The 22,382-nt window shown below is 34.5% G+C and overlaps 2 protein-coding genes across 4 annotated transcripts in view; one reads left to right on the forward strand and one right to left on the reverse strand.

Moving 5' to 3' along the window:
• The window catches only part of LOC136985992 (CDK5 and ABL1 enzyme substrate 2-like), a 390,978-nt gene that overhangs the window by 167,933 nt on the left and 200,663 nt on the right, over nucleotides 1–22,382 (reverse strand). The window lies entirely within an intron of this gene.
• LOC136985995 (CYFIP-related Rac1 interactor B-like) overlaps nucleotides 1–22,382 on the forward strand; it is a 48,956-nt gene that overhangs the window by 17,971 nt on the left and 8,603 nt on the right. For all 3 annotated transcript variants that reach the window (XM_067283429.1, XM_067283431.1, XM_067283430.1), the window contains exons 4-6: nucleotides 9,212–9,317; nucleotides 16,058–16,197; nucleotides 17,035–17,109. In XM_067283429.1, the coding sequence (XP_067139530.1) occupies nucleotides 9,212–9,317; nucleotides 16,058–16,197; nucleotides 17,035–17,109 (321 nt within the window). The remainder of the gene's footprint in view (nucleotides 1–9,211; nucleotides 9,318–16,057; nucleotides 16,198–17,034; nucleotides 17,110–22,382) is intronic.

Consider the following 22,382-nt stretch of genomic DNA (forward strand, 5'->3'; position numbering starts at 1 on the left):
GTTTTAAGTACTATCTCCTTATTTACAAGTTGAAAACAAACTTCACCCGTGACTACCGGTACATATAAAGCTCTAATCCAGCAACTTCAACCTTTAAATTTCCGGTACAAACGACGAAAATTAACAGAAAAAACTAACGTTTTCGAATCTCCATCGAGATCTTCTTCAGGTTCGTTAATGGAATGTCATGAGAATAGAACTCTTTTGAAGTTCAAAAATCGAACATCTCCAGCGTGCGATGACGATGCAAAACATAAGATTGATATAATAGACCTGAGTCTACTAACGTAACGTCGCAAAATATCAATGCAGGAAATAAAACCATGTCTACCATCGTGGATTGACCTCCGAGATGTATCGCCACGCGTACGATAAAACGTTGCTGTCTTTGTAATTAATGCATTTCCCCGATTTGGTAGCTCTGTAAATCTCCAGGGTCTCCAATGCCCTAATGTGGTCCGTTTTGAACGACTTCTTAATGAGGGTGGCGTTATCGAAGTCCGCTTTTACATCGGGGTCCGTGGCATACGTCGACAGGGCGGTGGTGTGCCTTTTTTTGGCAACGTCATTCTTATGTTCAGAAACCCTTTTTTGGAGGGATCTCTTGGTAGAACCAATATATACTAGGTCCCTTTGGAATCTGTGGTCTCTTAACGGGATACTATAAACGCCCGGTGCCCTTAAAATGCTCGGTTTGTCCTTGGCGTTTCTGAGAAGCGAATAGATAGATGGCGTTCTCGTGTACGCTAACTTGGTGCCCTTCCTTAGCGCTATTTCCCTGTACAAGGAATGGAGGTCTTTGTTGTATAGTACAACCGTGTGCTGGTCGGGGCTCGAGTTAGGATCACTTCGCCCTGCGGAGGTGTGATGCGCTGTGTTTATATTACAACACTTACGAGCTAAATTGCGGATAAGGCTACTTTTGTATCCATGGCTAGTGGCAATGTCTTCAATGTGTTTTAGCTCTGCGATCGTGTCTTCCCTTTTAGTATTATGGGTGAATGCCCTATTTACTAACGCCCTGAACGCCGCAATTTTATAAGGGTACGGATCCTCCGACCCAGCGGGTATGTACATAGGTAGGTAGCCGGGTTTGTAGTACACCCGCGTCTCAATATTGTTTATATCGAGCTGAATGGAGACGTCTAAAAAATGCACTCTGGTGTCCGATATTTGATCAAGCTTGAGCGTTAGACCAAACGGGTTGTTATTTACGATGTGCAAAAAATCATCGACCTTCGGCTCGCCCTTCCATATGATAATCACGTCATCCACGTACCTACGGTACAAAATAATGTCAGGCGTAAATATGGGAACGACATCCCTCTCTAATTGCCGTATAACCAACTCACATAGGTCGCCCGAAATTGGGCTTCCCATGGGTACCCCCCTTTTTTGTAGATATGTGGTATTGCCGAACCTAAACAGCGAATTGTAGCACATTAGGTGTGTGAGTTCCAGTACATGCTTGCGGTGTGCCGGAAGACTATATTTGGCCAGCAAGATGTCCCTGAGGGCGCAAAAGCAAGGCTGGAGTTTGATGGATGGATACAGAGCCTGAAAATCAAGCACCGTGAGGTGAGCGCTCTCTGTTAGCTGTGTATGTTTCAACGCGTCGACCAGCTCTCTGGAGTTCTTCACCGTTAAAGCATACTGTTCTAGATGTCCAGCCAATATGCGATGTAATTTGTTCTCTAGAATTCTAGTCGGGGCTCTAGCTTTATCCAGTATTGGTCTGAGGGCCGGCGTAGGCTTGTGCGTTTTCGCAAAAGCAAAGAGCCTGGGCGTATCTGGTGACGCGACCACCGCCCTGTCCAAACCTTGCGCTTTTGCAAGGGGTGTGCTCGTGAACCGTACCACCCGAGCCTGTAGCTTGTTCACATAATTATCAGTCACCTGCTCACATTCAGTATCCGCGATGTATTGCATCATCATTGTCTTGTAGGTCTCTTCCTTGAGTAGAACCAATGCCCTGTTCTTATCCGCCCTTAGTAGAATAATACGTTCTTCTGCAAGCCATTTCTTGGTTCTTCTTATTTGCCACCATAAGTTCACTTTTTCATTACGCCTGCTATGGTTTATTTTCATGGCCGCCCTCCATCTGTAATGCTCCTTGTAGACCTCATCCAATCCGCGCACCATTCTTTCAATATCCGGCATAACTGTTTCCAGCATTGGTCTCGACGAGCCCGGAGTATACATCGGGCCGTGCGCCATAGCTTCGATTAGGCAAGCTGGAGGAACAATGCCGTCCCAGCAGACAAGTGGTGTGGGGGGTGCCTTTCTCCTGTTGGGTTTTTGTTTACTCATTATCCACTCCAGTTTCTTCTTGTACTTACGGGCCAATTTTCTTGCCAATATTTCTTGAAAGACGGCTACCTTTTGATTTTCAAGTTGTAGGAACGCCCGGTTATGTTCAAAGAGGTCGTCTTCTGCTTCGATCACCTTGTTGAGGCAGGAGTATACGTTCTTCCTAGATGCTCTAATAGCTTTTCTCAGACACAACAATCTAAGTTTCGGTATTAAGGATTCACATCCCAATGGTAGACGTATCCTGAATATAGACATGGGATACACGTTATTATTCTTACATTCCAGAAGAAAGTTCAGTTTGGCCCTTGCTTTGGTTAAGGCCAACGTTAATTTCTTGTAAGCTCTAGCCGGCATAGCTATCTATTGAAAACAAACTTCACCCGTGACTACCGGTACATATAAAGTCTAATCCAGCAACTTCAACCTTTAAATTTCTGGTACAAACGACGAAAATTAACAGAAAAAACTAACGTTTTCGAATCTCCATTGAGATCTTCCTCAGGTTCGTTAATGGAATGTCATGAGAATAGAACTCTTTTGAAGTTCAAAAAATCGAACATCTCCAGCGTGCGATGACGATGCAAAACATAAGATTGATATAATAGACCTGAGTCTACTAACGTAACGTCGCAAAATATCAATGCAGGAAATAAAACCATGTCTACCATCGTGGATTGACCTCCGAGATGTATCGCCACGCGTACGATAAAACGTTGCTGTCTTTGTAATTAATGCATTTTCCCGATTTGGTAGCTCTGTAAATCTCCAGGGTCTCCAATGCCCTAATGTGGTCCGTTTTGAACGACTTCTTAATGAGGGTGGCGTTATCGAAGTCCGCTTTTACATCGGGGTCCGTGGCATACACAAGTTTCTGTGAATTCTTAAACATGATGCAAAACAGTCAAATCACATTAAGGTGTGAAGTTTCAAATTCACTGGGGAATCTATAAGGAAAAGATTTTTTTATTTCTGAACAGAAAGTTTTAAAATTTTTATATAGTAGTAACTTGATTTTGCTTTTTAGAGAGTTTTTACTCTTTGTAATTTTGTAAGCTTTATGTTCTATATGTTGAACATTTATTTTTAAAATTTTTAATGACTGCATTTACAATTTTTATTTAAAAATATACATTACATGAATTTTTAATCAGCAATTTATTATGAAATACAAGGTGCATTCAAGTTATAACACCTCCAATTTTTTTTTTCTCAGGACTGGAAACAGATAGAAACATGCAGTTTGTTTTAAAATACGCATGCACTCATTGTGAATGAGTGACAGAGATGGCAGAACTGTACGGCACACAGAACTCTAGCGGTAGTGGCGAGAGTGTGGACTGTTTTTGATACTTAAAATGGCAACATTTTCATTACAAGAACAGCGTGAAATTCATCGCCAGTTGAGTGAGGCATGTGGTGATGGTGTCAACATTGCCTTGACAACATGCCATGTGCGCAGCCTTGACAACATGCCATGTCCGTCAGCATTCGTGGCACCCCACCTGGAGGACACTTTTCGCATTTTCAGGTCTTTGTGCAGGATTGTGTGCACAGATCCTATGGAAATGCCAACTTTGGAGGCGATATGTTCCCCACTCATTCGGCAATTCTCCAAAACAACTTTCTCCTCTTGCTCGCTCTATCATATTGTCAGACCAGTTGGTGCGAGGCCAAGATTGTGTTAGTTTGTTGTCACATGAAGTTCTGCCTTCTTTGAACTGTTGCACCCACGAATGCAGATTAGACACATCCACGACACCATCACAACATGTCTCACTCAACTGGCGATGAATTCAATCGGTGTCACACCACTCAAATGGAGAAAACGAATGATTACATGCTGCTCTTGTAATGAAAATGTTGCCATTTTAAGTACCAAAAACAGTCCACACTCTCGCCACTACCGCTAGAGTTCTGTGTGCTGTACAGTTCTGCCATCTCTGCCACTCATTCACAAAGAATGCATGCATATTTTAAAACAAACCACATGTTTCTATCTGTTTCCAGTCCTGAGAAAAAAATCAGAGGTGTTATAACTTGAATGCATCACATATCAGTTGCAATTTTATTATATAGTACTATATTTTGTTTTTATATTGACAGTATTTGTTTTTAAATGTTAAGACATTGTTAAAGAAACAATAATGCTAAATGGACATTTGTGGTATCAATGTTTATGTAAACATCAATTAATATGATATAACCATGAATAAAATTTGGTATTGAAAAGCTAAGCTTACTTTATATCAGAAACAGTTGCTGATGAAAGAACGAAGGACAGTGATTCCATAGCATGTATAATCTGTTTAGTAAAAGCCCAGAATTTTTAATACTTGATTATATCGCACCACCGGATATATCTTGGCTTTTCTTTGTCTCCCGACAAGCACGATACAATGAGGGACTACTGTGTTTTAAAATATTTATCTTAATTGAATTTTAAATAGTGCTAAGTTCAAACCATTTAGGTCAGGAACAAAAATGAACCAATAGTAAAATAGTGTGATGTGTAGGAGATAAGGAAAAGAATCAATATCTAAATCATATATCCTTATTTAATTTAATATTTTATTGAAGTATGAATAAAGCATGGCTTGAAATTTTGTGCCCCTTTAATGGCTTGTGCCTAGGCGGTCACCTAGTTTGTCTAAATGGTAGTAACGGCCCTACATAAGATATTAACATAAATAAAGCTTGAAGTTTATGAACTTTGACTTTTTGTACTTTTTAAGTGATTTAAAACAAAAAACAATCACAGTGGTTATGGAATTCCCACTGATGAATTTTTCTCTGGTTCAACGTATAAATCCTTCATCAAAAAAAATATTAAAAAACAAAAACCTTAAATTTCCAGCAATAAAAAACGTTTTCGACTGTTTTAAACAGCCATCATCAGTTAAAACGAACTTAAACAAAAGAATGCAGAAAAAAGAACTCAAGCAATACAAATATTTAAAAATTCAAAAAAATTCCAAAGCAAAAACGCCGTCGTATATTAGAAACTAACAAACAGCGCATGCGCTAAATATCGTAGTAAGAATAAAAATAAAAATAAAATAACAAAAAATACTGCCGCAAAAATATTTCTATTACAAGAAAGAACGTTATGTATTTCGGTAAAACGACTTCCATGCCGTGGATAAACCGTCTGCGTCTCTGTGGTTAATGCAACCCGTGTTAACGTGGGCTTTGTAGATTTCAAGCTTTTCTAGATGTTTCAGCATTTGTTTGTTGGTCGTGGCCCTAATAATAGACGCTTTGTCCCAATGAACGTCGACCTCCTGATGCTTAGCGAAAGCTGCTAGCACAGTAGTATCCAAGCTCTTATTGATGGAGTATCTATGCTCCTTAAGCCTCTGCTTTAAATGTCTCATAGTTGCACCGACGTATACCAGATCTGTATTAAATCGACGATCCTTTAAAGGTATAGAATATACCCCTGTCTTAAAACTCTGGTTCTCTTTTTTCTTGTCGTTTCTCAACAGTCGATATATTGTAGGATTACGCCGATACAACGGGCTTATGTTGTTATTTCTGGCTACTTTCTTAACCATCGTGTGCAAGAATGGAAAATAATTGAGAATCACTTTTCTTCCTTGATTCATAGGAGAAAAGTGATTCTCAATTATTTTCCATTCTTGCACACGATGGTTAAGAAAGTAGCCAGAAATAACAACATAAGCCCGTTGTATCGGCGTAATCCTACAATATATCGACTGTTGAGAAACGACAAGAAAAAAGAGAACCAGAGTTTTAAGACAGGGGTATATTCTATACCTTTAAAGGATCGTCGATTTAATACAGATCTGGTATACGTCGGTGCAACTATGAGACATTTAAAGCAGAGGCTTAAGGAGCATAGATACTCCATCAATAAGAGCTTGGATACTACTGTGCTAGCAGCTTTCGCTAAGCATCAGGAGGTCGACGTTCATTGGGACAAAGCGTCTATTATTAGGGCCACGACCAACAAACAAATGCTGAAACATCTAGAAAAGCTTGAAATCTACAAAGCCCACGTTAACACGGGTTGCATTAACCACAGAGACGCAGACGGTTTATCCACGGCATGGAAGTCGTTTTACCGAAATACATAACGTTCTTTCTTGTAATAGAAATATTTTTGCGGCAGTATTTTTTGTTATTTTATTTTTATTTTTATTCTTACTACGATATTTAGCGCATGCGCTGTTTGTTAGTTTCTAATATACGACGGCGTTTTTGCTTTGGAATTTTTTTGAATTTTTAAATATTTGTATTGCTTGAGTTCTTTTTTCTGCATTCTTTTGTTTAAGTTCGTTTTAACTGATGATGGCTGTTTAAAACAGTCGAAAACGTTATTATTAAATGTTTTTTATTGCTGGAAATTTAAGGTTTTTGTTTTTTAATAGTTTATTTTGCAGTAGCTAGTTTACTTATTAAATCCTTCATCACCTCTTGCTTGCACTTTTAAGTTTTCTGATGCAAAACAGCTGTACTAACTTTATATCGTTAGTTGTCATGCAAACGTCAACCTGTTTCATCACCGATTGCTAGATTAAAATAATATTAAATTATATTTCAGTTTTATATTTTAAAGTGCACGATCAGTCACCCTAATAATTTGGCTGCCTGTGTGCATGCACTCACACACACCATCAATAAAATACATCAACCCAGCTAATGTGCTTCAGTGGCAATCCAGCCACTAATCAAAAATGCTGGAAAACCATGTCATGGATGAAGTGGACATAAATGACTTCATCATTCATACCTAGTATGCCATTACAAAACTTGAAACAGACATAACTGCATATAGACAAACACTGCATAATAAAATAAATTTGAAAACAGAATGCTCTGAAAAATTTCATGTAAATTTGAATTTACATTTTAACCAGTGGGATGTGTCTGCTTATAGTTGATATAATAAGTCTTCTATAATGATTTGTGTATAGGGGCTGTCATGTGTGCATGGTGGTCAAAGGCAAGAACTGCCTTTCATGCCTTCTTGATGTCACCAGATTTGGCAGGACATGCTATTGGCTGTATATCTATGTATGAGCATACCTGCAACTTTGCCCATCAATTTTCATCAGAATAATACCATTGAAAAATCACATTAAATTTTTTGTCACCTGATACAATGAAGGGAAATGTAGAGGAATCGGGCAAAGAAGACTAGAAACACAGATATTATTATATATATATATGTATATATAACATTAGACAACAATTAGGCAGACTGACACAATACATTGAAAAACAACATTACACCAAACTTAATGAAAGAAGTTAGGAAAATCAGGAAAATTAAAACACACACAATCTGAACAATATACATATACTGTACAATAATACATTGACACTCTTTACAACTTGCCTTCTAATGTCTGTTTTAGACTGAAATGATACAAAGCCTGTATACTACAAATATAACAAAATAAATTATTCATAAACAATGAGGTGCTTTTCTACAGACATCTAGATACCTAACCCATCATACAATCATAGCACAAGGCTTGTTGACAGAAAAATAACTGTCTATTGGTCTGCTCTTCGATCTATTCCAATTACCCACAATGGTGAAGCAGGCTGAATTAAAGAAGAAGAAAACACACCAATCATTCCATGTTGAAATAAATATATGCATCAAATATGCAGTACAAAGAACACACATCCAAAAGGATGGTATGGAACTAAGAAAAGTGTTGAATCAAACAACTTCCAACTTCTTATTTATTAAAAATAAAAACGTTTTCAATCAGTTTGACCAACCTTCAGTTAACAGAAACTTCAAATAAATGATTACAATTTAAAAAATAGATGTCTGAATTATAATAGGAACAAAATTTTAAAAGAACATAGTCATGTATTTTATTTATGTATTTATTAAGTTACAGTAAATAATTAATAAAAGAAAAGCATAGTCATTTTTTGAGATTTAATTATTTATCGTGTATTAGAAAGAGTGTAGCATTATGATGATTATTAATGCATGTAGATTTTCTATGAGCTTTAGAAATTTCCAGCTGAGAGTACAAGATGTTAGTAGTAAGCGTGATGATGATCACTTCTTCCCATTTCATCTGTATGTCCTAGTACTGTGAATAGCTGCTAAAGCAGTGTTACAGTAGTTCTTGTTGATTGTATATTTATGTTCTGAGTTTTTGTTGCAGATTATGTCCAGTAGCACCTATGTATACAAGTTTTGTTGTAAGACATTGATCATCTACTGGAATGGAATGGATGTCTGGTGCAGAATTATAATCATATGGAACCTTATCATTACTTAACAATAACTTGACTGTTTTAAAATTTTATGTTGGTATACCAATGTAAGATTATTAGTTGGCTGCTTCTTTATGTATACTTCTTAAAGTTGGGAAATAACTTAGGAAAATCCTTTTTTTTTTTCTGGTTTACCAATGTCAAGTTAGTTTTTGTAGTTTGAAAGGTTGCAATTAATCATTTTATCAATTGAATTGGATAAGCATGTTGTGCTGCTATTTTTAAGATGAACTTGAGTTCTGCTATTGTATCTGCCTTTATTTGAAGTTTCTGTTAAGTGAAGAAGATTGGTCAAACTGATAAAATTACTCTTATTTTTTAGTAAACACATTGTTGAAATTACAAAGATGACTTTTGTTTGTATCAGCACTTTTCCTAGTTGCATACCACCCTTTTGGATACAAACATGGCTATGCTGACCAAGCAATAAGTATTAATTGAGTTAAAAAGAAATGAATCCAAGCTGCTGCTTTTGATGTATTAGTTACAAGAATATTTAGTGACATTATTACATTTAGAATTGTTTTTATTTTTTCATATATTACTTTTGAATTTTTATTTTAATGCAAGATAGTAACTTAAAAGAATACTTTTAATTTTAATTAAAAAAAAATAAATTTTTTTTTAGGCTATAGCAAATCCAAGTAATGATATTTCTCAGGAGAAAGCATGGAAAGCAATTCTTCCTCTTGTAGCTAAATTAAGGGAGTTTTATGATTTTTCACAAAAGCTTGGTAAATTATTTAAATTTTTATTAATTTAAGTTTTAATGAAATATTGCAATTTGGTTTTATTTATATAATTATTTAATTGAACTTGAAAATTTTACAAATAATGGTTTAGCTAGTCTCTCTCTCTCTCTCTCTCTCTCTCTCTCTCTGTATTTTTCAGCAAATAACTTAATTCTTGTATGAAATTTTTTATACAAAATGAGAAATAGTATTTATAATAATTGTATGTATTTATATATGTCGTAGAGATATGATAAAAGTGGGGATTTGGTCAAATTCCTAAGGGAGATGATCAATTTACTGAAGATGTTAAAATAAAGGTTCAATATTAACATTTTCCTAATTAAATGAAGTGATTTGATCAAATCTCTAAACTGGTTTCGTGAAATGACAAAAAACAAATCAAAAAGTAAGACTAACGATGAACAACTTCACACCAGGTGTATAAAATAAAATGTTACTCACGAAAAACCCGTAACCAGTGCGTAACATACAATATCAGTCACTAAAAATGTTTTCAAAAGCCCTCCTGGGTTCTTCAGGTTAAAAAATTGACTGGAACGATTTTTGAAGATGAAAAAAGGAACCAAATCGCATGCCAACAGCATCGAACATGGAAATTTTACGTGACCGAATGTTATTTTAAAAATATCAATGTCACAAGGCTTGATGGGAAACAAACCGTCATATCTTTAACATAAGTTCGAATGCTATTTTTGAAATATCAATGTCACAAGGCATGATGGGAAGGAAATCGTCATATCCCCAACAAGATCGAATGTTATTTTAAAAATATCAATGCCACAGGGCATCCCGGGAAACAAATCGTACACTCTTCCCCAGCTCCTCCACAAACCATCCTTTACGTAAAAGATAATGTTAAAGCTCCGTATGCATCAGGGCCTGCCAAGCCAAGGAAAGCGTTAGCTCATCCCTAGAATTGATGGATGAGGAAGTACTATAAGCCTTATAAATCTCCATCTGCTCCAACCATTTGATATGGTCTATGCATGTTGTGGTGACAATCAATCTAGCTTTCGATAAGTCCGCATAATATCAGGATCAGATGCGTAGGTTGATAACGAGGTGGAGCATTTATTGTGTTGTATGTTGTGTAAATGTTCCTTCAATCTGATCCCTAAAGCACGCTTCGTCGATCCCACGTATACTAGGTTCCTATCAAAACGGTTATCCCTAAGCGTACACTCCAGGAAGTCTCTCCATATTAGATCTATCTTTTCCATTACGTATCATGTCAAACAGGGATGGACATCTTCTGTATGCAAGGGAGACATCCCGTTGCTGTGCGATCTTATTATATATCGATTATTATTATACAAAAAATTTCACAACATATCTTTCGAATGAAGGCCTCTTGTTCTGCGAATGATATTTCACAAAATGGCAGCCAAACCATGGAGAAACAGAGGATCCCTGTTACTTACAATCCTGTATTGAGTTTGATATATATATATGCACAATAGAAAAAATAAAAAGTACTTATACCAAAAAGTATACATATCATACTGATAAATCAACAGTGATATAAATACTAACATTATCATCATACATGTTGCACTAAATCAGCAAATGCCCATGTTCATCAGTATAAGCCCTGCAATAAGATTACATTAAACACAGTGTATACGTTTTTAACAAAAACATGCTGGAAACCAGTCCTGCAACCCCCTTATTCATTCATTTGCAATCCATGACTTTGTACATTTCTAGAACTTCAGCAAACTTTGCTAATTTTCTCTCTCTAATTGGTTTTATGATTGTTGTCTTCCAATCATAAGCAAACATACAAAAATCATTTGTGTGTGTGTGTGTTTATTTCCAGCATTAACACTGAACACATGTTTTCGGCCCATTTTACAGGCTTCCTTCAGGTTAGAAGCTGTTCCATAGCTAAAGGCATTATATTGAATTCTAAAATGGAGCAGTTTGAACTGTTCCATAACATTATTTAAAATTATGTTGCAATTCAGTATTTATATATTTAAATAAAATTAAAAATTACTCTTAAGTTATTTTATATCATTATCCATACTATGTGGTCAATATTTATTAACCATGTAGAGGTGGAGAGTAAAGCTTGCCAAGCTTGTGGTATGTTAATTCTTTCTCTATTATTAATGAAAAGCCATTGGGCTGCCTTTAGATGTTGTTGGCTTCAATTATTCTTAATTTTTGTAAATTGAATATCTTTCTTAACAATTTGGCTCCTTTCTAACACAGGGACACCCTGGACACCCTGTTATAATCTTTTTTTAAGGATATCATACTTGTGTTTTTTTAATTTGGCCTGTATCAATCTGTTAGTTGAGCCTATATATGTTAGGCATCTGCTAAATTTACGCTCCCAAAAGTGAAATGGCAACATAATGAAAGAATGCACACATGCACATTGCAGGACTGGTAGAGGTAACAGAGATATGCAAATGATTAAAAGAACAAACAATGATATGCAACAGACACCTGTTTATTCAGTAATGAATATGGTCTCCATGGGTAGCTATACAGGCCACTATACCTAGGCATACTATCAATGAGGTGATTAATGGTTTCCTGAGCTGTGTTCATTGTGGTGCACATGTCGTCTATGTCATGGTGATGTCCTTGGTACACCTCACGTTGGACAAGGTCTCACAGGTGTTCAATGAGAGAGCAATCCAGCAGGGCTGCTGCCCAGGAAAAGATGTGAATTCCATTCAGGCTGGTGAGAGTTCACCAGGCAGCGTGGCTCATTCACAGCAACATTGGCATTGCTGGAATACTGTGTTTGATGCAGCCTACACCAGTGGCCAAACCACAGGCCCCACAATTCATGTGATGCAGCCAGAGTACCAGAAATATGCACCAAGGCTGTCTACTGATTGAACATGATGCCTCCCCAAGCCATGATATCTGGTGTGGAGCTGGTGTGATGCTCAGCGAAAAGGGCTGGCACATAGTGTTCCCCGGCCATAGCATTCACCACCACACCCATCCATTGCCATCATTCCTCCACTGACAGAAGCAGGATTTATTCGTAAACAATACTTGATGTCATCACAACTGGACCACCAAATGACGATGACACCATGCCATGCATGCAGCCATGTTGAGCAGTTAGTGACACCCAGTTGCTAGTTGCCATGCAGCCCTGCTTCATGCAACCTGTTACGAATAGTTTAGGTGGACACAGATGATACACCCATTAATGGTGAGGTGACAGATGGCTTCGGATGTCATGTGCCATGGTGAACAGTTCCCAACAGGCCATTCGATGTATCTTCAGATGTTACTGCATTCATTGTGTCACACATCACTGGATGGTACTCATGTCATGCCCAACATGCTTGGCAACTGTGACAAACAGGTCATACAGCCCCATGGATACATGAAGATCACCAAGTGAGATCTCCAACAATAGCAATATAGAAAAAATACACCAAAAGCTTGAAAAATACCTTAAAGGATACAAATACAGAATATGCCAACTCTATAGAGCTAATATTGAAATTAAAAAAAGCTTTTAACCAGTAATGAGTATATCAGTACTCAATTTTACTTCTATGTATCGATTCATTAGACTTGAGCCATGCTTTTGCACTTTAAGATACTTTCTTTTAAGTAATATAAAAATGTGCCAAATTATCACCAACAAATACTAGAGTTAGCACACATGCTACATGTCATTTTTCACACGTCATTTTTCAAACCTACATACAAAAACACGGAGTTCCAACGGCAAGCCCTCTTTCAGGAGATTTATGTGAATTGTCAGTTAGGGTACTGGAACAGCACACCCTGAAGAAATACCTTTTCAACATCTATTTATATGCAAGATATGTTGACGATATTTTAATAATTTGGAAATTGAAACATAACATAGAAGAGATGAGATGGTGCATGAGAAGAGAAGAGATGTTGCAAACTATTAATAACAACAATTATGGTTTGAAATTAATACTAGACCAATCTAACCAAACCAAAGTACACTATATAAACCTAGAAATAGAGCTCTCTGAAAACAAAATACTCACAAGAGTTTATCACAAACTAGATGCCCCTTTTTTCATACCTACTACCTCTTATGATATGAATAATTTTAAAAACAGTGGTGTTTTGAAATCTCATTGAACAAGCACATTGTTCTAGAAAGGTAGATACTTGGCAAGAGATTGAATATACAGTAGAGCAGTGGTCCCAACCCTATGCCCGCGGGCACCATAGCGCCCGCCAATCGTTTTACGTGTGCCCGCCGCTGTGCGACCACAATAAAAATAAAAATGTTTCAGTTTTCAATAAAATGCTATGTAAAAGTTTTTTCGTTTTTAATGATTAACCACTCAAAAGTAGAAATGGCGTCCAACACAGATAAAAGCACAAAGCGAAATGCGACCCAACCCATTTTTCCTCCTCCGCCAAATCTTCACCAACCAAATTCCCATACCTGAAATGAAATAAACCGGTCCGTTCTGAATATCATAAAATCAAAGTACAGACCACGACTTACAAATGAACACCTTGACGATTGCTTACGAGCAGGAATATCATCATGCTCTCCTAATTACGAAGCAATGGCTAATGAAATGCAATGCCAAAAATCACATTGACTTTCGGATTTATATTTTTTATAAAGAATTTTTATACTTTGTAGATTTTGTATGCATTGTTTAGTAATTACTTGTTTTGTAAAAATTATTGTTAATAGTCTTGTGTATGCTTTTTTACATTTTTGGAATTAAATGTTTTCTGTACATTATGTGTATGTATTATTAACTATGTCCAAGTATAAATTCACCTTGAAAAAATAAATGGTGCCCGCCGTCTGGCCGCTATTCTAGAATGTGCTCTTAGGTACAAAAAGGTTGGGGACCCCTGCAGTAGAGCATCGATTATCCGACTCAATTGGGGACTGGGGTTGGTCGGATAACTGAAAAAAACGGATAAGTGAAAAGTATGAAAAAATACATTATTAGTATATCCCATGTAATTTGTATATTAGTACATTGCTATTAACCTACTTTGCATTGAATTTTCATCGATGTTAAGCCTAACAAAATTTTTTAAAAATAATAATCGTCGCTATTGTATCATTAAAAATTATTTCTTTATTTTTCACAAAATAAAGACAAAATAAAAAATTAAGCATGGTTTAAATACTGGCCTCCCTTTCATGCTCGAGCAAGTGTTGCCAGCTAAAACACGCAAAAATTTAACAAAAATAATATTAAAGTAGCCAAGACATAGCCAACTATCGTAGCACCATATCACTAGCGGACATTGAATTTGCCGACTAGAACGCGGTCGGTTAACCGATATAACGGTTAATCGGGGGTCAGATAATCGATGCTCTACTGTATTAAAGAACATGTGACACAGCATGGCTACAGTTTAAAACTAATTACTGAATTAGCTAAATTCATAGAAAAAAGTTAAATAGGGAAACAAACCACAAAAAACTAGATGGCAAACTTGTAACAATTGAATTGACACTAAGTTATGCAAAATATATACTAACATAGCGAAAGATATGCAGAGATGCTTAGCCTATCTATATAGGTTAAGCATCTGCTAACAGCATCTGCTCTACTAACAGATTGATAAAGGTCAGATTAAAAGAATACAAGTATGACATCCTTAAAGAAAATTATAACACTGCCTTGGCTCAATATGCAATGAGTCCAGGGTGTCCCCATGTTAGGGAAGAATTAAATTGTTAAGTAAAATATTCAATGTACAAAAATTAAGAATAATTGAAGCCATCTACATGTATAAAGTGGAAATCCAATGGCTTTGTATTAATAATAGAGAAAGAATTAACATACCACAAACTTGGCAAGCTTTACTCTGTAAACTTACTTCTAACAAACAATATTTCAATAACCATCCACTTCAATGTGGTTTATATTTATTATAAATTATTTTATGTCATCATCCAATGTAATTTTTAAGTTTATTTAAATGTATAAATACTGAATTGCAATGTAAGAACATAACCACGTTATACGAGAGATACCTGTAAATAAATAAACCTTTAAAATCTGCATCTCTGCAGCAGTCAAATATGAATTAATGAAGAATTAGAGCAAAAATTTTCAATAATTTTTTCCTATTTGATATACAGAATATTCTAAAAGTTTGAGAAATAACTGAGATATATTTTAAAATTATTATAAGAATAGTTAAAAATGATAGCTTCTTGTTGTTGTTTTATGATTCAGTTGCTTCATTGGAAGTGATTGAATCATCAATAGTTGAACAAGTTTGTGAATCACGAAGCAGTTGAATTACTAATTGAATAAAAAAGTTATATTGTAAGTCATAAATTGAGTTATAAATTGAATAATGATCACAATAATTAGATTTTTAATTCTAATTTTTTCAAACTGAACATTAGGATAATCTGATAAACATTAAATTAAAGAGAAAGATATAATTTATTTAAAGGTTTAATGAAATTATTGACTCAGGAAGTATATTCATTTGTAACTATTAAAATTTTACTTTAATTTGAAATGATTTTTATTCAGTAAGTAATTTTTGTTGAAAAATAAATTGAATATGGATTGAAGTGTAATTTTAAAATAACTTTAAAAATAATTTTGTTTGGGATTTTTTAAATTAGCTGAAAAACAATTATGAAAATTCAAATATATTTTTTAAAATTATATATTTATGTATCTGGATTGATTAAATTATTTGCCTCATTAGTTTGAATATTTATACATTTAAAATTTGTACTTTTACAGCATTGGAGGTTGTTCCAAGAATATTATCAGAGTTGTGTTCTAAATCAATGACTCCAACTAAACATCTAGAAACACAACAAGCTTTGGTCAAACAGTTTGCAGAGTTATTAGACTTTGTTCTAGCATTTGATGAACTGAAGGTACCATTTATTTTTTTCCATTTATGATTTGGTTTAATAACATCAAGTTTTATTGATGATGTCATTAATATATCAATTATAATTTGCTTCAAAATATAATTATATGCAGTTATTCGGCCTTTAGATTTTATTTTTAAAAACATTTTTACTTAAATAAATGATACTTTACAAAATATTTTGTAATGCATTTTGTAAAAATAAAATTTATTTTGTAGAATTTATTCAGTCTAGTTTTTAGATTTGTCAGTTTTTGAGTGCTTTAGTACTCAAAAACTGACAAATCTAAATCTTTTTTTTGATAATTATTTATATAAATTAAACACATGAAATATACTGTAATTTCTTTTTCATCTGGATGATGATATCTGAAAATAAGATTCTGTTCAATGTCTAAAACTTTGTTGATAAACAATGCTGAAGTGGCAATGAATGGAAATATTTTTGTGAATGTATTATTCAACACTAACTTTGTTCATAAGTGATATTGAAATTAAAGAAAGCTAATTTTTTTGTTCTTAAAATATAACAACAATTGCATATTTTGGTAAGTTGTATTAAATTAAAGTAAATTAGTGTTAAAATATTGCTTTTATACACAAAAATTTACATTGATTCTATATGGAATGCCTCTAGAGACATTTGATGTAGAATCTGCTTAACCTGACGCAAGCCAGAAATGTAGCCAAAACCATTCATTTTTAAACAGTGAATTTTGGAAATTGAGAGAGAGTTGTAAATTTTTGTGTTTACAAGATGGTTTCAGCTTTACGATTTAATAATATTGCTTGTATTTTAATTTCTTGTTTAAATTTTTAATACTGAATTTCTTTTGAACAGATGACAAATCCCGCAATCCAGAATGATTTCAGTTATTATAGAAGAATAGTCAACAGGTTTAGAATAAGTAATCAGGTAAGTCTTTGTTTTTGAATTGCTTTCATTAACTTTTTTTTTTTATAGTATGAGAAAATGAAAGATATATATAATTAATTAAAGAATACACATTGTATTGTTTAATTAGTGTATTTGAATAAATTCTTAAATTTCATATTAAAAATTTTGTAATTTAATTGAAGAATTGTGAAGATTCTATATATGGAAAATCCTTGTTGGTTCAAAATGCAAGGAACAAAATAATCACAACTTTGAATTATCGGGTTTTGAATTTTCCAAGATTTGCATACTTTTATACAATATGCCAAACACCATATAGCTGATGTAATTTATTAAGCAAACAGAATATGGCTACATATACAGGATGCTATTTTCACTAATTAATAATAATATAAATAAACTGCAGGTAAAAAGCACTTGTCTGGTGAGAACCTCACAGGTTGCCAGATAAATTTTATAAAAAGTAAAGCAGAATTTCTGGAAATGTAGCCCAAATTATTTTTAAAATGGCCCAAAAGTAGAAGGTTGCCCAAATATAGTAATCTAGAGCACAAATTATAGTAGTTTTGGGCTACAAATATCTACAAATAGCTCTATCAGCTATTTGTAGCCCAATCTTGCAATCCCGAAAACTGGCCGTATTTTATGAGATAACAGAAAAAAGGTAGTCTGTGGGTATAGTGACACCCAAAAATGTGTTACTGTAAAAGCAAAGCCATGTTGACCAGATAAGAGTTGTTCTTGGTCTGTTGTTCTCTTATAGTATGGAGGCACTTCAATCTAAACAAATGAGTTAATGTACACAAATTACAGTTTGGACAGGATTTTCACTTCGAATTTCAAAGTAGCCATATTTTGAACTAATCAAATTCATTAACATGTAAATCTCTATATCCCCTACCAGGACAAAAGTACAGTTATGAACCAACAGGATTTTGAACTATTCGAGTTTGACTTAATGAGAATTTCTTGTATTAGTACAATATAAAGCATTTTAATATAAATTTATATTAACTTTATATTTTATTAATTTTTTTATTCATATTCTAATTCAATTTAATGTTGATGTTGCATTCAAACTGAAATTTATTACATTAACCTTCAAAGTATATTAATCTCTACATATTACAAATTATTGATTGAACTTTATATAAGTTGGGATTTTAGAATAATATAAGACATTAACAATTTGTTTTTAACAGTTCCCATTTTTATATCTCTTTAAAATTTATTATGAAATGTCCATTGTTTCAAAATGAAAAATTCTCCACTATTTTTTGTAAGAAATAGATGCAAGTCTTTGTTGAGGCATGTTCAAAGTGATTTGCAATTGTAGTCTTGTACAAGGAGTAAGATGTGCCAGATTATTTGTTGGGTGAAATAATGGGTGGATGAGAATGGAGGGAGATTACCATAGATAGAGGTGGACTACTTAGTTATTGTAGAAATAAAGTGTCTTCAGATGACTATACAATTATTTACAAAAATTTGAATAAGAGAAAGCTTTCTTCATACTAGGTACAATACTATAGTAGTTGATGCACAGAAGCACAGAAAGATAAAAGGGTGGAAGTTTGTCATTGGTTGTAATGCAGAATGAATACCCAGACTTTAGTATGAATGAAGTTGATGACTGGTGATGAGTTGGGATTTTGCTATTGCACTATAGAGAAGCTTGGTCCAAACAATGGAAGCAGTGGCATAAGAAGTTTTGTGTTGTTCCATTGCATCACCAATCTTTTGGGACTACTACTACTATTGTATATCAAAATTGCATTAATCAAATATGGTATCTATGTTAAGTAAAGACAGCCAGTAAAGCTGCATTAATTAAAACTTCTGCCACGTATATAATGAGATTGCCACAATTAAGGTGATAGATATCTATCTATATATTGCCTTAAATACTCAAGCATAGCCCATTGGCTACCATTTAGCTATGTAGTTAAAATCAATACTTTTAAAGTACAAAAATTTAAGTATTTTTCTAAATGAAGTTTAATTGAACAATATATAAAATCATTTTCTGAGCTTTTTCATAAATATCATATGCACAAAAACAAACCCAAAATGGATCTATATATTGTGAAGACGTCAAATTTTTTATTGTATTTAGTCCTCAATTTGTAATACCTTAAAATGTTTGTCTTATGATTGGAAAAAACCATGGCTCTAAAGAATTAAGATGGAAATATTTCAAAACATATCTAACCTGAATTTTATAGTGATTGGTTTTTGTCTACCAAGAAACACAAACCTGTCATTATTTAATTACTATTTCTATTCATAAAAATATTTGTTAATTTCTTTATTCCAAAGAAACAATGTATAGTGTGGTCATAAATTCTAACAGATTAAAGAAAATAAAATTTTATAATAAGGGAAAGTTTAAGTGTTTGGTTTAGACCGAAAGATTGTTATTGGGTGCCTCATATTCTTGTAAAATCTGTTCATTGTACTGTACTTGTAATAGTTTGTTTCATGCAATTTTTCTTTTATAAAATTTTATGTCCACCCCATATTATTATTTAACTAGCATATGTGACTGTTGAATTTCAATGGGTTTTGTTAAATAAAAATGGGGATTGGAGATTGGGTTGTCTCCTTTCTCTTTGCTCCCTTCACACACTCCATATGGACTACCAATCTCTTCGTGGTGTTGAATGAGGAGAATGACAAAAATGTTTGTTTGAAATATCCTTAACTTCAGTTTTAGTTTAATGTTGTCAAAGTATATTTGAATGACCTTTGATCAAATTTTAATCTTCAAATATTGCCCTAATCAATTATACAGTGAAACCTCTGTTTTCGTCGATAATCCATCCGTAGTATAGGCTTACAATACATTGTGTCCTCCATTTACAATTACTCTGTAGATGAAAAACTGAAAAATTCATTTAGTGTTGTTTGTTTTAAGCACTTAACTGTCTCGACTTTCTTTTTCAATGATCATGAACGCCTTGAAAACACCATCTTTGCAATTGTCAACTGTTGGCAAGTAACATCTAAGGATTCTTAATGCCTCTAGTGTGAGAAAATGCAAAATTGGATTCTGGTGTGACGTTGATGTAGATTGTATATTTTCTTTTTGTTTATCTGTTATTATTTTATACATAAAAATACATAAAATGTTAAGGCATTTTTATTAATATGTATATATATATTAATAATAATAATATATTAAATATATATTATATATTAATAAATAAATCGACTCCCCTCCTGAAAAAAAAATGAGTTCGCACCACATGTGTGGAGTGAATTCATTTTTTCAGGAGGGGATGATGACTTATTGGAGTGTGGGACAGCAAAAGTATGTCGACTTATCCAGTAGTGATGAGTTAGATGATGTCGAGTAAACCGGAGTTTTTTAACATTAATGCCTATGTAAATCGGCCGGGACCACAGAAACTACTTAACCGATGGTGTTGAGTTATCCGGGTGACAACTTATGCGGAGTTGACTGTAATTCGTTCTAGACACTCCAAAATACATACCAAAAACCATTTTATAGAGAATTAATATAGCATTTAATACTAAAAGCAATAAGAAATTGATATAAAAGACCAATTAGCATTAAGATAAAAGAAATGGAATCGTTTGGCTATACATGCACAGTAATGTCTTATCTTGTAAAAGTTAGTTGGACATGAACTTCTAGCCTATATTGCCATGGTAATATAGCCTATAGCCCCATGGTAAAGTGTGATGTAATTGTCATGTAATAGTAGTTGTATGCATTTATGATGGTTGTATCGCCAGGAATAATGCCTTCTGGGAGGTCTGTTTCTCCATGTCTGGCCCCTATTCAGGCATTACAGATGTGGAGAAAACCCAGAAACTTCACGTGCCAGCTCGTCCTGGCGAAACGCAAACCCACGACCAAACTCCCAGTATTCAGAGAACAAAACTGTTGGCCAATGGTGGGCTGTTGTGGGGTAATGCTCACACAGTCAGTCAGTCAGTCAGTCAAATAATCTTTATTCTCTGGCACCACTGAGCACAGCCAGGCAGAAATACAAAAAGTACATAGTAGATACATGCTGTTAATCATACAAGGGATACAATAAAATGGCAGAGAAAAGGGAAATAAAATAAAATAAAAATAAATAAATAAACTAAATAACATAAATGAATTAAAATGAAAAAAATTAAAATTAAATAAATGATTAAAAAAATAAAAGTGCACTATAACTAAAATAAAATTACTGTACATCAAAGTCTAAATGCTGTGATAGCAGAGCAAGGCATGTAAAAACATTGGCATCAAGGCTAGAGTGAATCAGATCACAAGAGAGCAGGTCAACGAATCCCACATCTAATGGAGTAGAGTGCAACAAATTTCTTTAACAAGTTAAAGTTGCTGTTGTTTTGTAGAAAAAAATCAGGCTTTACTGGCCAGTCTATATTGCTTATTTTGGCATGCTGCATGCACTGATGCCTAATGTCATCCAGCATAGGACAGTTGTATAGATAGTGCATGACACTCGTCCCGCACCCCACAGAGCTGACAGCAGTCAGAATTAGAATGGTGAAACCTTTTCAGGTAAGCACGAAAGTGCCTGTGTTCAGTCAAAAATTGGACTAAATCATGTGTGGGTTGAATCCATTTGCTGTGAGTACGTTCCTTGACCTTTGGGATAAAACGTCTTGTTATGTGTTGTTCTGGGATCTTGTCCCAATCCAGTTGCCAGGTCTCCAAGGCATTGTCCCAGATAAGGTATTTAAGTCTTGACTTAGGAATGAGATTGTAGGCAGGAGGGGTATCAGGATTAGGCGTTATGTTTCGCGCCAGAAAGTCAGCCCGTTCATTACCCGGAATGCCACTGTGTCCTTTGATCCAATTGATGGCATACTTGTTAAAAGACGTAGAAGCTGCAGCGAAGATGTCGTTCGCAACAGGGTGAGTGTTATCTTTATTCCCCAAAACAGCAACAGTCGCAGCACTGTCTGTGAAGATGTTTATCAGTTTGTTCACAAAGTTAGTGTTGCACCAGTTGATTGCCATCAGCACAGCAAAGATCTCAGCTTGGAAGACAGAACATTCCGGGTGTAGAGCAAAGGAATCATTGTAGACCTCTTCACCGGCCTGAAAGATCACAAAGGCACTTGCCGTACCATCCGTCAATTTGGATCCATCTGTGAAAGCTTCAATCTCTGTAGAAGTAACGTGAGGAGAGAGTCCCTTCCTTAAAGCAGGATGTGGGAGTGTAGATACAGGCCTGTCTAATTCAAACATGGTGGCATTAAAGATGGTTCCATTAATATCAACATCCCTGCCCCTAGAGATA

Source organism: Centruroides vittatus, unplaced genomic scaffold (genome assembly GCF_030686945.1).
Source record: "Centruroides vittatus isolate TY-2023 unplaced genomic scaffold, ASM3068694v2 contig_986, whole genome shotgun sequence".
NCBI classification, from domain to species: Eukaryota; Metazoa; Arthropoda; class Arachnida; order Scorpiones; family Buthidae; genus Centruroides; species Centruroides vittatus.